This window comes from Aulonocara stuartgranti (genome assembly GCF_965226115.1).
Source record: "Aulonocara stuartgranti genome assembly, chromosome: 14".
NCBI classification, from domain to species: domain Eukaryota; kingdom Metazoa; phylum Chordata; class Actinopteri; order Cichliformes; family Cichlidae; genus Aulonocara; species Aulonocara stuartgranti.
This window is the reverse complement of record NC_138950.1, coordinates 29,666,202-29,687,041: the sequence shown is the minus strand read 5'-3', so window position 1 is coordinate 29,687,041 and position 20,840 is coordinate 29,666,202. Positions and strand designations below refer to the sequence as shown.

General features: G+C 45.3%; 2 protein-coding genes across 6 annotated transcripts in view; one reads left to right on the top strand and one right to left on the bottom strand.

Annotated features, from left to right (window-relative positions):
• Nucleotides 1-14,642, top strand: part of ankrd13b (ankyrin repeat domain 13B) — a 43,530-nt gene extending 28,888 nt beyond the window's left edge. For all 4 annotated transcript variants that reach the window (XM_082503789.1, XM_082503790.1, XM_082503788.1 and 1 more), the window contains 9 exons: nucleotides 264-330; nucleotides 1,074-1,155; nucleotides 3,900-3,964; nucleotides 4,889-5,025; nucleotides 5,911-6,068; nucleotides 6,327-6,515; nucleotides 8,463-8,626; nucleotides 10,790-10,866; nucleotides 12,871-14,642. In XM_082503789.1, the coding sequence (XP_082359915.1) occupies nucleotides 264-330; nucleotides 1,074-1,155; nucleotides 3,900-3,964; nucleotides 4,889-5,025; nucleotides 5,911-6,068; nucleotides 6,327-6,515; nucleotides 8,463-8,626; nucleotides 10,790-10,866; nucleotides 12,871-13,072 (1,141 nt within the window). In that variant the 3' untranslated portion in view covers nucleotides 13,073-14,642. The remainder of the gene's footprint in view (nucleotides 1-263; nucleotides 331-1,073; nucleotides 1,156-3,899; nucleotides 3,965-4,888; nucleotides 5,026-5,910; nucleotides 6,069-6,326; nucleotides 6,516-8,462; nucleotides 8,627-10,789; nucleotides 10,867-12,870) is intronic.
• Nucleotides 14,643-15,967: 1,325 nt separating this feature from the next.
• ssh2a (slingshot protein phosphatase 2a) overlaps nucleotides 15,968-20,840 on the bottom strand; it is a 31,561-nt gene continuing 26,688 nt past the window's right edge. For both annotated transcript variants that reach the window (XM_082503227.1, XM_082503226.1), the window contains 6 exons: nucleotides 20,405-20,533; nucleotides 20,202-20,248; nucleotides 19,911-20,057; nucleotides 19,558-19,758; nucleotides 18,599-19,475; nucleotides 15,968-18,134 (listed from right to left, as the gene is read on the bottom strand). In XM_082503227.1, coding sequence (XP_082359353.1) covers nucleotides 16,503-18,134; nucleotides 18,599-19,475; nucleotides 19,558-19,758; nucleotides 19,911-20,057; nucleotides 20,202-20,248; nucleotides 20,405-20,533 — 3,033 coding nt within the window. In that variant the 3' untranslated portion in view covers nucleotides 15,968-16,502. The remainder of the gene's footprint in view (nucleotides 18,135-18,598; nucleotides 19,476-19,557; nucleotides 19,759-19,910; nucleotides 20,058-20,201; nucleotides 20,249-20,404; nucleotides 20,534-20,840) is intronic.

Sequence of the window (20,840 nt, the reverse complement as noted above, 5' to 3'; positions counted from 1 at the left end):
CAATATTGCTCGCTGACTTCTGGCAGGTTTGCTAATTGCACACTGAACTGCTCGTCTTCACTGGTGACAAACAAGGCCAGCGTCTTCAGGATTCCTCTTGTGAGAAAACTTGGTTTTTTTGAGCTTCCTCTCCTCTCACAGTACCCAGGAGAGGAAGCTCTCCTGGGTACTGTGTCCTTGAGCTTAGATGGAACCGAACTTGCTTTATTATGGCTTTGAGACGTGAGAGAGATGACCTGGGATGTGCTGAAACTGTGTTGCAGGAACAAGACGGGCATCCTGGGATGGAGGAGCGAGAAGACCGAGACGGTGAATGGATATGAAGCAAAGGTAAGCGGCTCGCTTATCTCTCGCACTGTCCAGAGAAAGCCCAGCCACCGTTTGATATTTGATATTCAGTTTGATATTCCATGAAAGTTCACTTAACTTGAAGGATTTCATTTCCTGAATGAATAAAATCCAGAGTTGTTTCATGCTTTAAAAAAAACCCATCGATCAAGATTCAGCAGCACCTAAAAGACCAGATGGCCTCTCAAATCAAGTAAAAAAAAAAAAAATACATTACCATGTTACCTTTACCCCATTTGTTTTCTTTGTCCCCCTCGAGGGATCAATGGGTGGCAAGTGTCAGACTACCGGGCCATCTGTCACCGGTGGGTTTAAAAGCCCTTCAGATGGGCTCTACAGTAAAATACTGCTGTCTATTTTCTGCTTCATTGATTTAGAGTCGCAAACATAAACAGACAACGCATACAGAACTGCTCTACCCCTGGAAGCTTTTAGTTCTTTATTTCAGTCGTGTGTAGTCAGTGTAAACTCAGTATCAGCAGCCTGCTCAATATTTAATCAGCGCCTGATTTTTATGGTCACTGTTGAGGAATTCCTGCATTTTGCTGTGGACTAGTCAGACTGCAGACTAGCAACTAGGGTGCACAAAAATCGCGGCTTTAAGGGTTTTGGTTTTGCTTTATAGCTTGTATGGTGACAAGTTGTTTTTGGAATTATTGCTACAGCTATGAGGTGGTAAAGTGTGCGTGAACAGAAAAAAGGAGTTATGTGTCTTCCTCTTTCAGGTGTATGCAGCATCCAATGTTGAGCTGATTACCAGGACCAGAACCGACCATCTGTCAGACCAGAACAAGAACAAGATAAAAGGTAAGTCACTTCATCAGGATGTCGTCACGCCTTTTTTGTTCCCCTACAGCTGAATCTCTCCATTACGTCCTCCGCGCCGTTGTAACCCGCAGTCCAAGTGCCGAAACACGTCCGATAGAAGAGTCACCGATGACTAATCCCTCTCACCTGAGCTCGATGAGATCACCCCGAGGCTGCGGCTAACAGCCCGTAAAGTTCTCTCGGTGGCTCGGTCTCATTTTCTGGTTCACATCATAAATCAAACAGGATTAGCAGGTTTCCCTCTCTCCCTGGACCGTCGCTGTCAGCCAGGATCAACCATCACACGCTCTTCTGAGAGAGCTCCTCTCTCCCAGGTCACAATCCCCATCTGCGCTCTGCTAATATGCACGAGGAAAGTGTTCTCAGAGACGCTACACTGACTCCTGAATGAGTGACTCGGTCCATTTGCCCATTTCCTCGAGCTACTTTTCATCATTTTGTTAACGCTGTTAAGAATTTAAAAAACAAACCTTTAAGTGCTCCTATATATCCTAGGAGAGGCACACACTGTATCATCAGCAGCTGTAGACAGATTAGATGACCAAAGGCTGAAATGTAGATCAGTGCTTTAAAAACCACAATATAGTGATGGACCTTTGCTCTGCTTTTAGTACTTATTCAGTTTCTGGTTTGATAAAGACAAACCGCACCACCACGTCCAAACCACACACTATCAAGCTGCTCACTTTTTTTTTTTTGGGTGCTCAGATCTAAATGAAAAGCAGCTTTTGAGTTTCTCCACTGTGGATCTTTTAAACCCCTCGATGTCTAATTTTAGGAATGATCCTGGAGTTTATGATTGCAGATTTCACTTTTGGTATTTTGCAATATACAGCTTTTGAAAGTAGACGGGACTTGAACCATTAGAATCAGAATTAATTTAGATGTTTCCACCTTATTTAGTTGTTTATTCTCATTGTTTAAGAAAGAAGTTTGATGTGAAGCCAAATCTTTATCCTCATTTGTCTGTATGCGAAGTCCATTTACATACAAGGACACACCATATCTTAAAGGCCTCCAAGTACCACATCGCCCCAGTAGAGCACTTAACTCTCAGACTGCTGGCTTGTGTTGTTTCTGGGGTAGAATGGGAAGCAGAGCCCTCAGAGGTGTTGTCCTGTTAAAAGTGAGTTTTTCCTCCTCACTGTCATCAAGCACTTGCTTATAGGGAGTCATCTGATTGTTGGGGTTTCCTCTGTATTATTCTGGGCTCTTTGCCTTACATACGAAGCCCCTTGAGGTAACTGATGTTGTGATTTAGTACTATGTAAATCAAATGTAAAATAATAGAACAATTTTTTAAACCCATGTAATCATAAAAAGTTGCCTGTGTATGGATAACTGAAAAGGTTATTTGGTGCATCACTCATCATTTTTGAAGCACTGTTTCCTCAATAGTTAGTCAGGAGAGGGACAAGTTTCCACCTGTGTGATGTCTAGGAGCACATCGTGATGTCATGGAAACGATGCAGCTCAAGATAGGGGAGGGTTTTCTTAGTCACCACCACCGAAAGTGAAGTGACCTCATTTGCAAGTCCAGGTGATGTGGAAATAAGTGCCACTCCTACCCAAAGTGCAGCGTGAACAAGCTCACTGACAGTGTGTGGGCTGCAAACACACTCTCAGAGGAAAACAAATTATTTTGACCCAGTCTATGGTTTGGGATGATAATCAACAACTTTTCTAAATCCATTGTAAGATGCCAGTGTTGAGACTCTGCAGGAAACAGCTAAATTAGGTGCCAGTATATAGAAGTGGGTGTCATTTGGACACCAGGTCATTTCACCCAGTTAGGAACCTTCCTAAGCCAAAAAAAGATGATTCCACTTCACCCCACATGCTGACAGGGCCGGTCTGAGATGACAATAGAGTGGGGAAAAGGGAACACAGGCATCTACAATAAATGTGCTTTAAAGTTTGACAAGCATGTTGAATGTCTTAGACTGGATTTTGGGTGATGAGCGAATGCCTCATGTGGTCCCGTAGCAGGAATTGGCCGTTAAGACCTCAAATATTCTCAAGATTCTTGTATTATCTTTTGATTTGTGTGACAAATGTGATTTTTTTTTTCTCCCATTACTGCTGTGCCTGTTTCCCAGAATAATGACGGTGACATATCTCCAAAAGTGATGCCCTCGCTCTCTTTCTTATTGGAGCACTAAAATCGTCGTCTTGAAGAAGTGCTATTCAACTGGCATCTTACATGGATGAGATAAAGAATTGAACTTTTTTCTGAGGGGGGGAAATATGTCTATGATTTAATGAACTATAGCAAAGCAGGGTGAGAGAGCCTCAGAGCAGGAAAAGGTCAAGTCAAGAGGTGGAAGTAGGAAAAGTAAGAACAATGTTGAGATTGAGGGCTTCTCGTTGTCCAGCTGTAGTCCGTAATTACTCACGTATCAGGTTCTGCTGTGAGATCTGCTGATATTTAGGCTAGACCACCTAAGCTGGCTTGCCTTGGTTCATGCTGGCTCCTCGTAGATAAGAGTGCATTACAAAAAGCTTCATGTAATGCAATAAGGCATCCTGAGCAGAGCATTATAGAGCAAAATGACACTGTGGACAGTTGCAGCGGCGATAAATGAGCCCACACAGAGGGCTGTGCAGTAATCTGAAGTAAATGTGTAAAACAAACAGGACAGCATGTAGTTTGTATGGATGTGCTGTGATTATATAAGTGCATTTCTTTTTTTACTTGTTGCTGCCGCTGTGTGTCTGAGCAGGTGGGAAGACTCCACTGCAGAACTTCCTCGGGATTGCAGAACAGCACATGGGGCCTAATAACGGGGTGAGCACACACTCGATTTGAACATCGTCACGTGAAACATGAACGGCAATCGGCGCTGTGACTGTCATCGCTGTTTTCAGGGACATTTCCTACCTTCTCGTGTTAGCGTTACCCCGCCCCCAACTCGATCGCCTCCTCTTTGGATGGTCAGGCAGTGTATGAATCCCGACTGTCGAGTCGACCGTGTCAACAGCAGAGGCTCCAAACCGCTCTCAGATATTGATTATGTTTTTTTAATTTGTTTCTGCTGCCGAGCACCAATGACTCATACCTCCCTGCTTCTCCTATTTCTGTATTCTGGCTCTTCACTCGCTTCCCCTCCCTGTCGCCTCTGCACATCATCATCCACACACACACCAAAAAAATTGAATTTCCCATTAAGTTCTTTTGGGCAACAGATAAAATTGGTGCACAGACAATGAATGTATCCTGAGCTTGTAGCTTAGCACTGCAAAGACCCGCAAAGCAAAATCGGCTATTTTGCCAAACCGTAAACTTCTTCTGTTTCACAACTCTTTGTTTGCCCGTAGCAGGAATGGCTGTTCCTACTTTTGACAGGTTTAGTCATGCGTCACACCGAGATAGTTATTAATGCAGCGAGCCAGCCGCTGTAATGATGAATAGTGAAATAAGAAACCGCTTTATCAATTTTTTCACAACTTCTGGCTTGAGCACGACTCCTTCAAAGAGTTGTTAAAAAATGCCAGTAGGTAAAAGGAAAGCCTTGAAATCTCTACAGAGTAGAGAATAGCAGAGAAAGTGAGTCTGAAAAGCCTCTGGTATTGATTAATAGTCCTTTGCATCCCTGCGAACAGAGTCGTTTTTCTACAGCTGTAAAAGCTTCACTATCTTTAATACGGAGACATGTTATAGCTGGATCTTTTTTTTTGTAAATTCATGTTATTCACTCCTCACTTTGCCCAGGCTCTGGTGACCCAGATGTCGTCCCCCGTGGTGACAAACCCCGCTGCGCTGACCGCCGAGGAATACTTCAACCCCAGCTCGACGACCACTCAGAGGGATATCGGCCACCCGTGCCAGCTCACAACCAAGACGCAGAGGTGACACGTGCCCACGGAAAAAGAAACAAAAAAACAAACCAAACATTCAGCCATGCGTAGAGCACAGTCGCCCTGAGTCGCAGAGTCGTTGTCAGAGCTGACAAAATGATGGACAGAGAAGAGCCCAGAGGAAAATCGGCCGTCCGCAGCAGCTGACCGCCGAGCTTCTGAGGTGAAAGGCAGCCAGATGACAGCGGCAGACAAACACTCAGGTTTTTACAAAGCTGGTGGAGAGTCGAGCAATTAGTGGGTTTCTGCAGTCGATCACTCAGCTCTGGCTCGATGACTCATGGCACATCATCTTCGCTCCAGCGTATTAACAAATGGAACAAAACAAAAAAGAAATGAAAGAACGCTTTCTGTGTCACTCAGGGAGCAAAAAGCAAAAGAAGTGAAAATATGAACTCAGTGAGGAAAGTAAAAGCAAATAAAAGAATGATCTGAGTGTTCAGGTGTTTTTTGTAACATAGCTGATGTTATTCCGCTGCCCATAAATCGGGGTTGTTGCTCTGTGTTTTGGGTCTTTCGGACATTTCCAGTACCATCGTTCTTCAAGCGGGTAATGAAAAGTTGCTGGACATCAGGAGGACGACGGGTCTGAGGTTGTAGAGCTGCCTCTCAATCTTGTGTTCATTCATTGGACAAATTAGAATATGAGAATCGATCGGCCTCGGTTTGAGAACGACTCAGCAGCTTGTGGACAGCCACTGTTAGCTGATGTGATCAATGTCTTTGTGCAGCTTCCTCCGGGCAAACATTTAACTGTCTGAGCAAGAGCATAAATTGCTTCAATTATGCTTTAGTCAGAAATGTATTTGCTGATATTTATTAATTAACTCTTTCTTCCTGCCTTCTTTCTTTTCCCATACGTGTGCTCGTTCCCAGGTTTAAAGCTAAGTTGTGGCTGTGTGAGTCCCACCCTCTTTCCCTGGCAGAACAAGTGGTGCCTATCATCGATCTCATGGCGATCTCGAACGCCCTGTTCGCTAAGCTGCGTGACTTCATCACTCTGCGTTTGCCGCCTGGCTTCCCTGTCAAGATTGGTGAGCACTGTGAGATTGAGACGCATGATGGGAGGGGGCTAAGATGTGTGCTGTTTAAATAAAGGGGGAGGGCGCAGTTATGGAAAGGTTGGAAAATGGACACACAGATTAATGGAAAGTTAAGACATGCAGAGAAAGGGTGTAAAGAAATGACCAAATTACTTATAAGATGTATCAATCATAAAAACAGAATAACTGATATAAAGGACATGTGTGTTATTGGAGGATGGGGGTGAAATTTCTCTCCTCTCCTTACAGAGATCCCTCTCTACCACATCCTGAATGCCAGGATCACCTTTAGTAACCTGAATGGCTGTGAGGAGGGAGCCGGTGTCCGTGCTGACAACGAAGTGGTGGTGGAGGGCGAAAGACAGAGGGACACCCCGAGGACAGACACCCCTTCTCCGGGCAGCGACTCGTCCAGCGTCTCCAGCTCTAGTTCCACCAGTAAGCGCCTCAGCTGTAGAATGTCTGTAGAAGCTTTTTCTTTTACCGCTCCACAAAAAAATGTTATATTCTTTTTAAACATCAGTGTAATTTATTATATGTATATTTTTGTGTTAATAATGTAAGTCTGCAAAATATTGTCACCAAATCGTTGAACTAAATTGAGCCGAGTACACCACATGCCCCCTTTTAGACACACCCCTGCGTGGGACATGTAATCCTGCAGCAAGTTATCAGATTTGAAGATCATAACAAACTGTAGTCATTGGTTTATCTGCATAGAGACATATTTTACGTTAATGTCTGTAGCTTTATTGGACAGCATATAAACTGGATGTAACTACCATGACGTAATTCTCTGGAGTCTCCTTTAGATGTCTTCCAGATGAGCGTTTAGTTTTTAGTTAGTGACTGAGCCCATAAACTCATCAGGAAAGTGTTTGCAGTGGTCAGGGCACGAAGCTGTTTTCGCCCAGACTTCTATAGTAGTGGACGTTTTTGGGTTTTTTTGCAACCACAGCTGTTGCCATCTGGTGGCCTTTAGATAGAGTGCAGGTTTTCAGGCGTGTATGCATTGGCTTCATTGTTCCAACCCAGAAGCTGCATCTATCAGTTATACTGCTGCTGCGTAAGGCAAACAGCAGTGGTGACTAATACAGCCACACTCCTGACTTTGAACCTAAAAAAACATCCAGTCCAATGCATCTGACATAGAAACCGCCTGCCTTTACTTTGCTATTTCTGGCAATGGGATACAACACCTCTGACTAACCAGTGTTTGCTGGGTGTTAATTACAAATACTCTAATTATACACTTTGGAAATTTCAGCTAATACACATTACTGTGCAAATGTCTTGAGGCAATCCTCATGTCTTGATATGTTTCTAGGAAAATGGGAAGTAGGTGCAGCGATTTGCATGGACACGTACACAAAAATAACAGAGTTTTTACAATTCCAACGAGCTTCAAAGTCAATATTTGCTGTGATCACCTTTATTCTTCAACACAGCCTGAACTCTCTTAGGAAGGTTTCTTCACATAGTCTTCAGGAATACTTCTCCAGGCTTCTTGTCGGACATTTAAAGCTCTTTTCTGTGAAGATGATCCCACACTCTCTCAGTAATGTTGAGGTCTGGGCTTTGGGACGCCAGTGCACGATCAACATTGTGTGTTTTTCTATCCAGGTATTTACTGCATTGGAAATGTGTTTGGGACCTTCATGCTGAAAAAAATGAAGCTATGCCAATCAAATGCTTTTTGAAAGAATCCCAACACCACTTAAATGAATCTCCAGATGATGACATCATGTTTTACAGATGGCTGTACCTCTTTCTCGATCTTCTTCAGACATACTGATGATGATTTGAAGCAAACATTTCAAATCTGGGTTCATCACTCCATAAGACCCGTTGCCACTGATGCTAAGTGTAATTTACCTCAGCCTTTTCTTCCCACTTACGACCACTGAGACCAGTCTCCTAGTAACAAAGTGTCTAATGTTACAATATAAAATTAGTTCTTATTGACTGTTATGTGAGACACAACACGGATTCATACTTTGAGTTTTTGAGTTTGAATGATTCATTGGTGAGTATTTAGTGGCTAATGTCTCTGAAAATAGTCAGGTGCAAAAGTACACTTTATTACAGGCTTTGGTTCAATAGACTGAGGTTTTGCCTCAATAGGTGACACATGTAAATCTGCAAATATGAAGTGTTTCCTGCCAGATTTGTCTGCTTTCTCCCAAACTTCTGCTGAGTGACAGGCTGACACTTGTAAATTTGTGCAATATCTGTTAATTCAAGGGTTTAAGTCTCCTCGTGCTTTCTTTTACTCAGGAAAAAAAACCTCTTGTATTTTTCCGCTCCTCTCCTTTAGCCTCCTTTACTGCCAGATAACACTCCTTCCCATCTCTTGCCCTTTGCCTTCCCCCCCGTGTGCTGCAGTGTCCTGTCGAGCCAGCGAGATTCCCCCGTGTGTGTTTGAGGCCCCACCTGGATACACCATGCTAGGAGGCAAACAGAGAGACAGCATGAGGGAGGAGGAGGAGGATCTGCTGCAGTTTGCCATACAGCAGAGCCTTCTGGAGGCTGGCTCTGAATACGATCAGGTGGCTTCAATGTGAAACTCCTGCGAGATCATCTTTTCTCTTCTGCGGGGAGCTTAAATCAGTGCTTAACTGGCTATTAGCTAAATCAAACTGCTTCATATGTTTTGCTCAGGCTACACATGCACAGTTAGCAATGATCCAGATAGCATAGTCGTTTAAAAAGACTACAGCAGGGTTCCTATTTCTACTGAAGACTCTCAGTCTAGCTGGCTTTTATGACAGTTGGCGGTCATCATCAGGTTGGAAGCTAAGGTTAATGTTACACTTCATCATTTTTGATGGTGCTGTAAAGGTTGGGTGTATTCCCCGCATCCTATAAAGAGCAGCTGATTGTAGCCTACACATAGTGAATGAACCTGTGTCAGCATACTGGGAATGCTACACTGTGGATGAGCTGAACGTAGTTCTGTTTTAATCAAGCCCACAGACTAGCTAATGGATGACTTGGATGATGTTTAGGCAGTGCAGTTGCACGTTATGAAGTTCATAATTTATTAATTTATACAAAACAGTTCAATTTTTGATTCATATGGGACGCTCAAATTCATGTACCATAAATTCTTATTCTTTTCTGTCATTGGGTTGCCCAAATTGTACTAAAGGCTCAAAAAGTGTACCCTACACCTTTGCACCAGGAGTAGCTGGAACCATTGTTGTCCAGTACTGTGTGTTCAGAGATGCTCTTCTGTGGCCTTTGGTGCCGTTCAATCAGCTAGCTCAAAGCAGTCAGGCCATAAACGAGGCATTTTTACCCAAATCAGAGATGTTTTTGTGGGAAAATCCCAGCAGATGAGCAGTTTCTGACACGCTTAGACCAGCATGTCTCGCACCATCAACAATGACACATTTAAAGTTCCTTAAATCATCGTTCTTCCTCATTCTAATGCTCAATTTAAACTTCAGAGGATCATCTCGGCCGGGTCTGCCCAAATTCAGTCGCGGCCATGTAATCGGCTGATGAGACATTTGCATTAAGAAGCACTTGTGTGCATGTATATCTTTAGCAGCCTCTGAGGTGCATCTCTGCTGCAGAGATGCACCTCGCCAAACTGATGTTTTGCAATGTGTCTCGTTATGTGTTCCAAACATGTTAAATCTGATATGTCACACACAAATTCTGTGTCTGTTTAAACAGTAGACAGTGGAGATGCGGCTTTCCCATACTAATATGGTGCTGACGCGTTACTGTAATTAATGGCAGCGGAGTATGACATATCTGTGTGTATATTTCTATGAGCAGGCACAGGGAGCAAATGTGGAAAGTATTCTCCCTGCTTTTAAATTATACGGCGCAAATGGCAGCAATAAATTTAACCATAAGTCAAGCAAGACCAGACAAATATACGCAGTGAAGGAGGGAAAAAGTGAGCTGTTTTGAAAATAAAAAAACAATCAGTGCTGAAGTAAAATCAGTAAGTAGAATAAATTGGCTCTGATGTGTGGCGCACGCTGCCTGAGGATCGGCGCTGTTTAAAATCCCAGAGATCCTCGGTCCTGATAGCCCTTGGCCTTCTTCCAGACGTTACAGAAAGTGAGGTATAAATAGGCTCTGTGAGACAGGTCAGAGAACATCCTCTGAGTTTTCTTAGCTGAAATACACAAGGGGAAGGAGCAGAGGAGGCAAGGGCACGGTTGCAGCTTAGGCTTTGTGCTGCAGTTTGTGCTCTCGTCTCCAGCAGCCGTACCGAGCGCTTCCACCGCTGCGCCGCCGAGAAAGGTGACACTTTTAATTACTGCTCTAATACCAAAGCAGGACAGGTGTTAAAGGATCGTCCCGCCGACACGCTGTGTTTTACAGATTTAACTGCTGTACAAATCTAGCTTACACGGTATCCTGTCATCTTCTAAAAAACAGCTTTTGTTCACAGCTTCCATATATTTCTGTGACAGTGTGAAGCTGAATTTGAAACTTGAACGTCTATATTTAACAAGTGCTTCTCATCTTTATTAATCACTGGTAGCATTAAAACTGTACGTGGACTTGAGTAGGACCGCAGCCAGGATCGATCATTTAGTTTACGACCAAGGCCGCTGGCTCCGTCTCTACCATACGTTAACAGGAAGCTGCCTACAGGGAACGAGGATGCGTTTGTTTTGCATGCACCGCTTCCTGCAGCGCTCCTTCACTGACTTCCTGTGCCGCCTTCTCTTTTGTGTGCCCAGGTGACCATCTGGGAGGCGCTGACCAACAGCAAGCCGGGGACTCACCCTCTGTCCTGCGACCCGAGTCGTGTCGAGAGGTCAGAATGAAAGCCTTTGTTTTATTTTGGGGGATTTTTAATGACTCCCACGTGTTTGAGTTAAAGCTCTTTGTTATTGGGGACTTTGTTAGAAAGTCTGATAAAAGCGTCAGTGAATGAAAGAGAGCGGGACTTTCGTTGTCAGCAGCGAGGGGAAAAAAGCCCCCGCATAAATCTCCTTGAGTGCCAGGATGAAGGCGATTATATCCTGCCATCCCTCCACCGCATTGTCTCTGACTTCCTCTCAGCTCTCTTATGTGTTGTTAATCTTCAGTGTCTCGCACTCCTCTGTGAATTTTTTTTTCCTGTGGTTCTTTCCTCCCATACTTGACTCACATCCTGTATTCCTGTCCCATTCCTTGCTCTATTCTCTTATCCATCCTGCTATTCTCCCCCTCTCCTATCTGCTATCTGAGCTCCAGTGTGTGTGTGTGTGTGTGTGTGTGTGTGTGGGTGTGTGTGTGTGTGTGTGTGTGTGTTTGCAGAGAGGGGGTGTTGGTGGGAGGATGAGAGAGTTGAGAGAGTTTCCTGCTTTCTCAGTTGACAGTGCTGTAGTTGACTTTAGCCTCTGTTATCTTTAGACAGTGTTTCTCTCTGGGTGCATTCCCTGTTTGCAGATGGCTGGTTGGATTCACAGACTGTCCTATCCTCTTCGTCACTGCCTCCTCCCCAAGTCTTGCCATAGCAGTGTTTACTCGAGCCAAAGTTCTAACCTGAGGGGAAAGTGTTGGACCTATAGACCGACACCAAGAGAAAGTTGCAAAGCTGTAAAAATAAGAACAGAATGCAATCTCATAAACCCAAATATTACTGTAGAACACAGAAAATATGTCAGATATGGAAAAATAAGCTAACATCTCAGCAGAGTGGAGGCAGATTGGCTCAGTGGAAGCAGGACTGATCACTAGAGCAGTGCTGTCGGCATCGAGTTTGACAGCGTGGGAAAGAGGAAGTGATGTAAATAACAGACCAGCAGTCAGACACCCAGGAAAGCAGGCGGATCGTCCTTGATGAACTTAAGCATAAGTTTGATTTCTAAATGCAGTGCTGCCCGAGGGCCCAAAATCATGGGCCAGTACTGCTTTTCTGCCTTATCCAGAATTTTGGCAAATTGGTGAACGTCTTTACTCATGAGAAACGCTGCCTGTCTTTTTCTACCCAGTTAAACTAATCAGTTGCAAAATGTCCCTCCAGCTGTTTCTTTTTAGCATCACTTAACGTTTTTGAGATGTGTTGCTGTGGGGCATCAAGTCCCACATGAGCTAATACTTTTCTAAAGCAGTAAAATGTTTAACCGTTTGGCATGTTTTCTGTGTTCCACTATAAATAAAGTTAGTGTCTATGAGATTTTCACGTCAGAGTCCCAAATTGTATTTTATTTGATGCATTTTTTTGGCATTGGGGTTGCAGAGAGAAATGCTTGGCTATTGTGTGTAGTGTCCTCAGAATGACTTAGCTGGGAAAAAAAAGACAGTGACAGCTTAAATGCTTGACTCCAGGGTTTCTGTGTCCATCTTTTATATACAGTCTGTGGTAAAAACAGTTTTGGGTTTTTTTAGTATTTCGTGATAGAACCGAGCACAGTTATGGGAACGCATGTCTCGCTGTGTCTCTTCTGAAGCCTTTGTCGCACCTTGTTTTTAAATAAAGCGTTTACTAAGACTCCACAATGTAGTCTGCAGCTAATTTGAGTCGATAATAGCTTTCTCCCACCGTTCATCGAATCTGCAGAATGACAGACGGTAATAAATGGAATCAGGACGAGACAGATCCAGGTTTAAGGTCCGGTGAAGCGTTAGATTAAAAGACAAAGCAAAGTGTCACGATGGAAAGATAAACAGCAATCAGAGGAGATTCTCATAACCTGGCAACCCAGACCTCATTCATTATTCATGCATTGACTCACAGTGAAACCATTACTGACTTATCCTTATTATGAATGATGCCTACTGTGTGCCCACTGAGGAGGTTTTTAAACCCGTGTTTCCTCACCCCTGTACGCAGCACCCCCCAGCACAAGCCCCGCCCCCCCACCAGCCTTTGCTCCACCCCCTCCAAGAAGAAGCCGACCACCTGCAGCTATGACGAGCAGCTGCGTATCGCCATGGAGATCTCAGCCCGGGAGCAGCAGGAGGCAGAGCTTCGGCAGCAGCAGGAGGAGGAGGAGCTGCAGCGCATCATCCAGCTGTCACTCATGGAGAAATGAGCCCCTCACCCCACACCCTCCCTCTGAACCAGGCGGTCCTGCCAGGGTGGGGGGTTTGGACTGAGGGGAGGTGGGTGGAAAAGGGCAGGTGTCCGCTTAAAATCTTGGAAATTTAAAAAGAAAACCATCTTAGAGGTAACATCTGACCTGGCCGTCCCTCCCCTCGCCTCAGCCAGACCCTTTTCCCATGAAGCCATGAGGTGGTTGCGTCTGCCCGGCTTCACAAAGCCAGAGACGGACGCACGCCTGGTCTCTCTTCTGCCACATTGGCACTTTCTCAACAAGTGCCAGTTTACAACCAACGACACATCCGGTACAGTTTAACAGGAACTCCGTCTCGAATTAATGATTTCTTGGGGGGTGTTTTGCAAGGGTGCGTGTTTGTCTGTGCGTGTGTGTGTGTGTGTGCGTTTAAAACAAACCAGCTCAACGCACAGAAGGTCAATAAGGTCAACTAAACAGTTCCCCTAAATGTAGTGTGTCAGGCCAACTCACTGCTCCAGCACCTAATGCACACTCACCCCACGCTCCCGTCACCACTGAGCGCGTGTGGTTTTCAGTTCTGACTGCATCGAAGAGCGCAGCGGCGTGGAGAACGCCTTCCTCATTTGAAGGCCGATAAATAATCAGACTTCCTCAGTTTTTAATGAAAATTTTTAAAATGATGGACTAATGTGTTTCTTCTTCTTCTCTTTTTTTTTTTTTTTTTGATTTGCACAAAATCCAGATGTACTGTACTTGTGGGTGAAGCACATATATGACTGTTAATGGATGTTTGAGTTTGAGCACAAAGTTTAAAACAAAAAAAGAAACCCAGGCCGGGGTCTAGTTTTAAACCCTGACGCCGGGCTTTGCAAGGAGCACAGTAATGATGAGACTCCCAGATGAACACTAGGTGTGTACTAACTATACTGTATGTGAAGTAGAGCATTTATTAATAAAAACAGTAACAGGAATAAAGGTTTGTATGTGGATCGTGTGTTAGAGAAGAGTTTTCTCTGTAAATTTGCTTTTTCTCACCTTACATGAGCTGATGGTTGTTTGTTTTTGTTTTTTTGTGAGTGTGTTTCTGTGCATTATAATATTTCAGCATGGTCTGCACCCAATGAAAGGGGTGGGGGTCTTTTGTGACCTACGGCAAGTTTCACTGAGCAAAAGTTTTTTTAAAAGCTGAAAACTAAAATCCAGTGTAAAATCACCCCTCAAATTTTTTCTTAGAAATTGGCAGGGTGCAAATGTAGATGAGCTCTGAGGGACTTGTTTTGTTTTTGTGTGGAGGATGACGAGAGCAGGGACACCTTATGCTCTGTTTTTTTTTTTTTTTAATTAAGTGAGAAATGTAAAACTTTCAGCATCAGCACAAACTGAGGATACCACCTTCTCTTTTCCTTCTGTAATTCATGGTTCTAAGCTTTCCCGGTTGGGTTAAGAAGTTAAAAAAATGCTCCTTTTGTTTTTTACTTTTTGAAAAAATGTTGCAAAACGTTAAAAAAAGCACGGTGTTTTCATGACGTATGCTGGGAAGTGAATTGACATGATTTAAATAAAGGAAAATCTTTTTTTTTGGAGAGCAATGTAGAAATGTGTTGATTTTTTTTTCCTTAAGCCTTTCAAATGCTCTGTAAATCCCTTCACCACCCCCCAAACCACACACACACGCGCTACAGTTCTTCCACTGTTAAGTTCGTTTCCGTGGTCCTCTCCAGTGGAGGACAGTGACAAAAGCAATTTATTTCACACGAGATTGGGGAATGCTGCGGCGTCTGTCAGCACCAGAGAGAGCTCATCCGTTTTTAGCAGCTGCCACCTTCATCATCGTCCCTGTGACATGGATTCCCAGAGCTGAAGAAGTCTGATCCAACTGGGTTGTTTTTTTGTTTTTTTTTGTTTGGCTGAAGTTATTTTAGGCTTACAAGGAAGAAAAAAAGGGGAGCAGATTAGAGGCTGTAAAACCTCCAAGAAACAGCACTCAGGACAGAGAAAAAAAGGACGAACCAGCAGTGCGCATTATGAAAAATACCAGGACTGTGGAAGGTACCGAGCTGCAAGCCTATGTGAAACGAATTTGCAAAGAGCTGCTGATATAAGTCGCGTTCAGAGCATCAGTATGCAAAGAGGAAGGATGCCAATCTCAGCCTTTCTCCTCTTCTGCTCCACTGATTTTTATTCCCTCTCCTCATGATAAACACACACACACACACACACACATATATTTTATTTGAAAATCCTTCTGCTGTGTCTGCTGAGGTGGATTTAATTGGTGAAAACGTCAGGGGATCTCAGCTTTTCCTCTTGATTCACTTAAACCACCAAAGAGTCTTTTGGTCTTCATATATGGAGCCTGTGAGTTTTGATGTCTTAGTTATCTCCAGCCTCTCTTTTTTTAAAAGCAGATTCAGTCCTTTAATGTCAGTCTGTGCCTCGTGTCTGCGTGTGGGTCTCTCAGCAGGGGCTCCGGTGGCCTACATCTCAGTATTTAATTACCCACATGAAACAGTAGGTAAAATGTCAGCCTGAAATAAGCTGCGCTGAACACTGATGGAGATCATTTCCCACTGGAGTTGGCACCGACGTGCTTAAAAGATCGGTTAGTTGTAGTTAAAAACGAGAGGTAAAATGTATTTCTATTAAGGATGTGCTTTTCAGTCATTCGAAAAGAGAAGCTTGGTAGTGGCAATACCCGATGTCATGAAATCCAGTTTTAGTGTGTGGATCAGCCTGTCCAGCAGGTGGCGGTATATTTAAAAGCTGGCCTCATTTCTTTGCCTTACATGGGAGTGGCTAAAAACAGAAAAACTAAGGAGTCACTACCGTTAAAACAAACTCACCACCTTTATTTACTGCTAAAGCAATTAAGTAATAATAATAATAATAATAAAAAACAAAAACAACATATCAGCTTTGTCCTGGTTTAATTAAAAATCTGAATAAAGACATGTCTGCCAGCTTTGAAAACAAAACCACAGAGACAAGTCTACTGAGAACAGTGCAAAACAACAATCCTCCCCGGGGTAAGAAACACGTCTCAAATTTTTTTTAAAAAGAAAAAGAGTCATCTAAACAGTAAAGTGCATGGTTTGAGAAACAAAAGCCCCTCTGGTTAGAGTTTTAGAAACTCTGAACAGGCAGCGAGGGTCACACTTAAAAAAAAAGAAAAGGGGACACTGATATAAATGAGTGCATGAGCACCGTTCAGTCTTAGTTTGGACATTCATGACACTGTACAGACGAACCTGAACTCCAGTTCATACAAACATCCAGTGGTTTCCATGCAAATATATGCTCATCATTCATGTCTTGCATACTATACACATAACACCGGAGAACACACACAGGGGGTTACAGCTGACATTCATACACATCATGCGGTCTCTTTCACACACATAAGCGCAGCTTCAGTCGCATGTGTTCCAGTCTTGCTGATCTGAGGTTACATGGTGTTGTATAGCAGAGTGACGGCTCGCTGCTGCTTCTTCTCAGCGGAAGCTTTGCGAGAACGTCTTGATGAGTGTCCTCTCCCCGGCTGACGGGATGCAGGGACCGTGCTGTTGCTACTGCTGCTGTTCTCTGACTCCTCCCGTTCTCCTCTTTCCCCTCTGGTGGAGGGGGAGAGGCCGAGGGGTGGAGGGGATGTGTCATCACTGCACGAACCTGTTCTTTCAGAGCACGGCCTCTGAGCCAGCACTTTCTGCTTCTTCCATGTGTCGTCCGGGTGAGACTGGGGCGACGAGGGCGAGTCAGGCGAGTGCGACAGTGTTGCTCTGTTGTGCGTCCTCAGGTCCAAGCTGCTGAGGTCATGAGCCGACAGCTCCAGACAGTCCAGTTTAGCCAAGGAGGCCGATCTCTTCATGAGAGACGGGGGGGTGAGCCCCGCCTGGCGGATGCGCGCCTCTAGCTCTGTGGCTCTGTGCCACTCTGTTGGCTCCAACAAACTCCTCTGCTCCTGCTTCTCTAGGAGCTGCTGCCCCACTTTCAGAGCTGGAGGGCTCTCTTCAAAACTCACCCCTTTATAACTTTCTGGGTCTGTGTCCATGGCGTCTCTTGGCCCCTGAGGCTGCCCCAGTTCTTGTGCTCGACTGTCTGCCGTCTCGAGGGTGATGCCCTCGTGAAGAAAAGCCTGCAGCTCTCTCAGCGTCTGCTGAATCTTCTCCAGCTCCTGGCTGCCTCGGGCCAGCCTCTTCTGGGCAGCGCAGACGGGGCCGCAGCCCTCTTGCCTGACCCGAGAGCTTTCATCCGTGTCCGACTCCTGCAGCGTCACGCCATCCAGAGTCATTAGGTTCGAACAGTCCTGCAGGTTTTGGCTATGGAGCTGGCCCCGTCTGAGAGACTGGGCTGAGGTATCTTGAGATGATGCTGATAACTGCTCAGCAGAGGCCAGTGATGATGTCACTGTGTGGCTATCTGTGGATGTGTGCACACTGACAGGTATAGCACCAGAGACTTGGCTGATATCTGACTTTGGGGAACATGAAAGGTCTTGGAGGTCGCTTGTGCCTGAGAAATCGGGTCTTTTGTGTGACCCCGTGTGCTTCTCTTCATCTTTGGACGTAGCATTAGCAGAAACAGCCATGTTCTCTCCCTGAGTGATCCTTTGTTCTGCAGCATGCATGGGGGAGTGGAGCAGCACGTGTTCGGAGGATACGGACAGTATGACAGGAGGTTGTTCGCTGCTGGGCGAATGCAGCGGAGACCGCTGACATGCCACCATCTCCAGTTCCTGCCTCAGCTTCTGCTCCAGCTGCTTGGTGGCCCGCCGCACGGAGCCCGCCGGCCAGTCGCACAACAGTGTGGTGGGAGGCTGGGGGTGTGAAGGTGGAGTCGAAGAGGTGTGCGTGACTTCAGAAGACTCCCCCTCTTCCTGATGTTCCGGTCGGATGACCTGAGGACTGTGAGAGGATGGAGGGAGTGGAGAAGATGAGGAGGAGGAAGGAGTCTGAAGAGATGCGGCGGGGTGTGATATGGCTTCGATCTCAGTGACAATATGGCGGACTGATATTCCGTTGTCGTGGTGAGTGTGATGAATCCGGTCAGGACTGGTTTTGTCAGAGCTGTCATCAGACTCCTGAGAGACAAAGAGAGGATACAGACTTTATTAGCACAGCCATTGTGAGGCTTTTATTCCAAGCAATGACTTATTAGCTCAGTCCTGTTTACACTCTTTTATAATCCACATAATACTACTGACAACTCGTTATAGGAGGAGGTTTGGTCTTGATTATTCTCTCATTGTCCAGCAGGTGTCACTGTGATCAGCTCAATCTATCTGCTACCACACAGTCCTCACATTCACTCAGATTCCAGTTTACTTCCCTCTGATTAAAACTTTAAAATAAAACCGTGGATACTATTCAAAGTTCATTTAAATCTCCTAAATCAAAGGATTTGACCGGAATTTTTAAATTTTTCTCTTTACAGCTGATGATGATGACAAAGGTCACTCTGAAAAGTGGTCGTACAACTGAGATGCTATTAAAAAAAATAAATAAATAAAAATGAACAGAAAGAAGCAGCTGAATGAAACCTTACCTGACTCATCTCATTCCTCTGCTCCTCCTCGTCTTCGCTGACCTCTGTTTCTCTGTCAGTTGACAGAGACGTCCTTTGCTGTGCCTGCTCTGAAAGCGTCCGATGTCGGCCATCTTTGGCCAGCCCCAGAAACTTCTCCCGGGCGCTGAAGAAGTCGATGCTGTCCGTGCTGTGGGTCGATGACCCGTCTGCCTCACCGCGGGTATCCAACTCGCTCGGGTTGTTGTTGTTGTCGTCGCTGGGAGCGAAAGCCGAGATCGGAGGCGAGGAAGTGGGAGTCGCAGGGCTGAGCGGAGTGTGGCTGTTGTTCGTTAAATCAGACAATGATTGGTTGATCATGTCCGAGTCAGTGGATCCCAGAGTGAGAGGAGAGACTTCCTCTGAACTGCTTCTGTCGGGTAAGATGAGGAACAGCTCCTCTGGTTTGCCCACTGAGCAGGACAGATGTGTGGGAGTGTCCCTGTGAGCGCGCTGCAGTTCAGGGGTGGGAGGTAGGATGTGGAGCGATGGTGGTGGAAGTGGAAGAGCGACGGGCACAGTGATGGCCACGCTCGCCGAGCTGCCCTGCTTTTCCTCTGGGACCACGGTGGCTGCTCGGGGTCTGGGGAGGGGAAGCAGGCGGGGGTCTGCGCAATCTGATCTGACCTCCTGAACCAGCGAGTCACACACTCCGTTGGAGAGCGCGTGAGAGTCTTCGGGCTCGGGGTAGAGCGCCTGCAGCACGGCCACACCCAGGAAGTGATGCACAGACGGGGAGGAGGTGTTGTTATTGTGAGAGTCAGCGCGGTTCAAGGAGGGAGATGAAGGCTTCGAGTCCAGGCGATCTGATAGGTCGCTGTCACTGTGGGAACGCCATAGCTTATTATGCCTCTGTTTGCTGAAGAACAAGAGGGAGAGAAGAGTTCGTTAGCTCCAAATTCCTTCTAAGGAACTGTACATGTTTCTGCATGAGAGCACACCTTGCCAGCAGAATTCCCTGATACTCCTCCAGCTGCTTCATGAAGGAAGGGTTCGGCTTGGTGACGGCCCGTCTTTCCTTCACATAGTCAAAGGCGGTGTCCAGGTTCCAGCCATACTCCTTCATAGCGTAGGCTATCACTGTGGAAGCAGAGCGGCTCACGCCCATCTTACAGTGAACCAGACACTTGGCACCGGCTTTCCTAAAGTGGGAAGGGAAAGAGGCAGGGTTGAAGCACATGAACTAGTGAGAAAGAGGAGCTTAAACTGTGTGTGTGTGTGTGTGTGTGTGTGTGTGTGTGTGTGTGTGTGTGTGTGTGTGTGTGTGTGTGTGTGTGTGTGTGTAGAAGCCTACTTGGCTTTGGTGATGAACTTGTACGTGTCGTTCCAGTACTCCAACAGGTTGGTGGCCTCCTCGTCGTACACTCTGATGTTGTGGTATTCAAACATTCCTGGAAAAAAGTTGTCGATTTCCCGGGTCACATTCAGGATGTAGCGCACTCTGGAGGAGAGACGGGAGGAGGCGTGTCAGTGTGATCTCATGGATGTGACGATGATAAACGAGCTACTCGTTTCAATCGACTTTAACGAGAAAATTTATTTAATACATCAATTTTAATCTTAGCTTAAGTGACTGATCTCTTACCCACTGTTCTGCAGCTCCTCCAGGTTAGAAGCGTTCCACTCTGAACCCTATAAACAACACAGGTCCAGTCATTAACAGCACGCGCTAAGTTTTTATTTACAATTAGAAAGACAAAACAAGGTTAGATGCAGCTTTTTACTGAACCTCAAGTCTGACATGACAAACCTTCACAGGCTAATGGAATCAAAGCCCAATTGTCTCACCAGGAAGACGTGATCAAATATTTCCGTGGGGCTGTCCATCTGTCCCAGGATCACAATCATCTCATTGTCTATGAACTCTTTAAACTCCCTCAGGTTGCACACCATCTGGATCTCCAGCTCTGTTCGGATCTGTGAAAGTTCAGGCAAACAATAAATGGTCTGATGACAGCTGATAACAGCAGCAGGGAAACGCAGAAAATCAGGGCATAAGTACATCTTTACAAGTAATAAAACCACAGACTGTACATAAAAGATGACTGCAGCCTCTGCGTCTGAAAAGTGAAGCCAGTGGCGTAAACATGCATTCTTTCTCACGACCATCTGGGCTGCAAAAGGAAGTCTGAATCAAGCTTTTCAGAAAATGACCCTGTCGCTCTTGATTTATGACCTCTGTAAACACTTTAGTGATGAGTGTATAGCCCCAGTGTCTAGTTTC